The sequence below is a fragment of the Lissotriton vulgaris genome, chromosome 1_2 (genome assembly GCF_964263255.1).
Source record: "Lissotriton vulgaris chromosome 1_2, aLisVul1.2, whole genome shotgun sequence".
Classification (NCBI taxonomy): Eukaryota; Metazoa; Chordata; class Amphibia; order Caudata; family Salamandridae; genus Lissotriton; species Lissotriton vulgaris.
Genome location: NC_141686.1, coordinates 139,359,277 through 139,363,060, shown reverse-complemented (window position 1 = coordinate 139,363,060; position 3,784 = coordinate 139,359,277). Strand labels below are relative to the sequence as shown.

The following is a 3,784-nucleotide window of genomic DNA, read 5'->3' as shown; positions in this document are numbered from 1 at the left end:
TGAGAGAAAGGTTGCCTAAGAACAATTAAACTTTGTGCTTTATAATTTTGTCTTTTGTTTAAAAAGCGAACCATTTCTTTTCAAATATCCATCACGTTGCAGGGTCACAGTAGGAGTCTTAGGCTGTGACCTGAATAGTGACTAGGTCAACAGGACTTGCAGTGTCATAGGACGGCTAACAATCACAGCCAAGTGATTAAGGAAGATTATCGTGAGCAACGCCTTTAGAGTAATGGATAGTGCAGGAAAAGGGAATGATGTCAAAATAATGAAAAGGAATCATTATAAGAAATTATTATTTAGTCATTGTGGCGTAGCATTATGTATTTTAGTATGTTTATGCAGTTAATTAGCATGTGTAGGTTGGATCATACACAGTATGCAGACAACATCTGTTTCCACTTCTACTTCTTTGATTTCCTCTACTACCATTTCCCCGCATAAATTCTATGCACTCCCAGATCATGAGCAGATGAGAAGAGTGGAGTATTTTAATAATTCATTTATCCAGCTGTTACATCAACATCAATTAGTTGTCAACACTACTGATTGTTGGGTCTGTGGACTCATACCACATAACACTGAAAGAGGGATGCCGTATTTAGACCTTCCATTCACATATGAAGGTTCTGCTTGGGCTTATCTAGCTATGTTTTCTAATGCATATCAGAGCCTACTCCAATATCCTCCTGGTGGGTCCTATAATGGTGGAGTGGATTTCAGTCATAGCTCTTTGAAAAAGGGAATAGTGACGTTGGCAAAAATAGCTGATATCATTAAGATTCCCAAAGATGAGAAGAAAGCATACGATGGATGGAATGTGACTCGGTATATCACTAGTCTTACTGATAAAATTAAACAGAAGAGATCACCAATTTGGGTTTTACCCCAGAGAGGTGATCTGTGTTTGCAAATAAATGGCCAGAATACTAAAATTAAGCAAGAGAGGAGTAATTGCTCCCACACATATGTCTATACACCCTTGACTCCTTCACCGTTAGTGCCATCTCGAGGTACATACTTTGTCTGTCATGATAAAGCTTATACATGGCTTCCCACACACTTCTCGGGAACTAGCTATATAGCTTTTCTTCTTCCCCCGACATACACCGCTCCTGCGGATCACCATAGAAAGAGATTTGGCAGAGGGGTTATTAATGCGGAACACACAGCCGGACAAGAGGGAGGAGATTTTCTGAAAGGATTTCTTCCTTTTTGGGGTCCAATGGCAAATAGTAGAAACACCAGACGTTTAGTTCGTGTGGTCGACGCTACCATAAATATAACTTCTGGAGCATTGACTAATCTGACAGCTGAACTTCAGGCAGATCGCCTTATGACTTTGCAGAACCGAATGGTTCTAGACATTGTCCTTGCAGATAGAGGCGGAGTCTGTAAACTGATTGGGTCTAGTTGCTGCGTTTACGTTCCAGATAATGCCCCTACAGTATACCAAGCCATCTCTAAGCTACATGTCATCTCCGAGTCCATTCATCAGGACACTGGAGATTCGTCTGTGATGGGGGGGTTTTGGGGACTACTGTCCACTTGGGGATGGAAAGTGTTAACTTTCCTTGGAGCGATTCTAGCTATCATCTTTTCTTGCTGTCTTTGTTTACAGTGCGGTCCAGCTATTTGCGGACTTTGTGCCACTGTGTGTGTTTCTAAGCCAGTTACACAGGAAACAGAGAACATTAAAATGATGTTACACCAATACCTTCATGACCTCATGACCATCGATATCGACTCAGACTAACATGAGTCTTTTGTGCTTTGCCTGAGTATGGCAAAAGGAGGGTCTGAGGTTATGTGGTTTTTGACTTCGCTTTGTATTTAGCTGCCATTTTGTATTTAACCCCCATTTTGTGTTGCCTCACTCAGGCAGCACGGCGGACGTGGTGAACGCGATGTTTTTGCTTTTGCAGCTGCTATGTGTCCTTCCCGTTAAAGAGTAACTTCTGCCCATGTTTACTAAACCGATGTCAGGGTCTCCCGAGTTTTGTAAATCCATGTCTAGACTGATTAATCCATGTCTTATTCCACTGTTTGGGTCCCACCATTCTTCTTGACTTTATCTTGTTTAACTGACCTTCGCTATTCTCTTTGTGTGTTCTCCTGTTACATAGACTGTCCTTTGAAGCATTCAACATGTTCTACCACCTGCAAATTGAATTACGTATGCTCGTGTTGATTAACTTGTGGGGAGGAGAACACACAGGGTCTGAAAGGAGGGTGTGTTTTAGACATTCGATAGCTTGTTTTCAAACTATTCCTATTTGTCAGTTTTGTATGTTTTAGGAGTTGGCATTGTAAACATATGTACTATAAGAGACTGTGAGCCACGGAATGAAGTAGCAGTCTCCTGATAACCTACACGCTGGTCTACTTACAGGACCACACAGGACCACTGTGCTTAGCTGCAGCTAATAAATCTGCTTTTCTACGCCTAACAGAGTGTCACGTGTCTCTGTCTGTCAAAGCAGGTGAACCCGGAGATCTCAGGCGTGCCCTGCGCCGCCTTGCCCGTAAGGTCAGGTTCTCCACAACGCTCAGCATCGCCCTCACTTACAAAAACCCTCCGCATTCATGAATGCAGAACATGTTTTATGTTATGTTATGTTAAAGGTGTTTATATAGCGCACGGCTGCCCCAGCCAAGGGGCGTCCCGGCGCTAGCTGCCAATGTCCAAGGGACAGCTAAGATGGAATCTTAAGGGGATGACCAGAAGTGTAAATAACATAACTAATTGAAGAGGTGAGTTTTGATGGCTTTCCGGAAGGATAAAAGGTCGTTCATTTCTCGGATCTGAGCTGGAAGTCCATTCCAAAGTTTGGCAGCTAAGTATCCAAATGAGCGACCGCCCATTCGGCTTAACTTGGTGCGGGGGATAGTGACCAAGTTCTGACCCTCTGACCGGAGATCTCAGGCGTGCCCTGCGCCGCCTGGCCCATAAGGTCATGTTCTCCACAACGCTCAGCATCGCCCTCACTTACAAAAACCCTCCGCATTCATAAATGCAGAACATGTTTTATGTTATGTTATGTTAAAGGTGTTTATATAGCGCACGGCTGCCCCAGCCAAGGGGCGTCCCGGCGCTAGCTGCCAATGTCCAAGGGACAGCTAAGATGGAATCTTAAGGGGATGACCAGAAGTGTACATAACATAACTAATTGAAGAGGTGAATTTTGATGGCTTTCCGGAAGGATAAAAGTTTGTTCATTTCTCGGATCTGAGCTGGAAGTCCATTCCAAAGTTTGGCAGCTAAGTATCCAAATGAGCGACCGCCCATTCGGCTTAACTTGGTGCGGGGGATAGTGACCAAGTTCTGACCCTCTGACCGGAGGGTGCGCTGAGGGACGTAGGGGGAAAGCAGTGGACATAACATCGGTGGGGAGGAGAGTTTCAGAATTTTAAAAGCAAGGCATAAGGATTTAAAATGGATCCTCTTTTCAACGGGGAGCCAGTGTAGGTTCCTGAGAGTGGAGGAAACCACTTTTTGCCGGGGTAGACCTGTAAGAGCTCTTGCAGCAGCATTTTGGACTCTCTGTAGTCTAACTTTCTCGGCTAGGTTAGTTCCCAACAGTAAGGAGCTAGCGTAGTCCAGCCGTGATAGGATTGCTGATTGTATCACCACTTGGCGGGTTTGATGGTTGAAAAATTTTAAGATGGGCCGAAGGTTTCGAAGAATTCCGAAACATGTGGCAGCAACTTTTTTAGTGTGGTGGGTAAAGTTCAGAGCGGAGTCCACCCAGACTCCTAGGTTTTTTACCACACTCTTGGGGAC

At 44.3% G+C, this 3,784-nt stretch overlaps 1 protein-coding gene across 1 annotated transcript; it reads left to right on the top strand.

Moving 5' to 3' along the window:
- Positions 1-379: 379 nt before the first annotated feature.
- Positions 380-1,756, top strand: LOC147734697 (endogenous retrovirus group PABLB member 1 Env polyprotein-like). Its single transcript, XM_086952475.1, has one exon. It carries the CDS (start codon positions 380-382, stop codon positions 1,754-1,756), a length of 1,377 nt encoding a protein of 458 aa, XP_086808601.1.
- Positions 1,757-3,784: the final 2,028 nt, after the last annotated feature.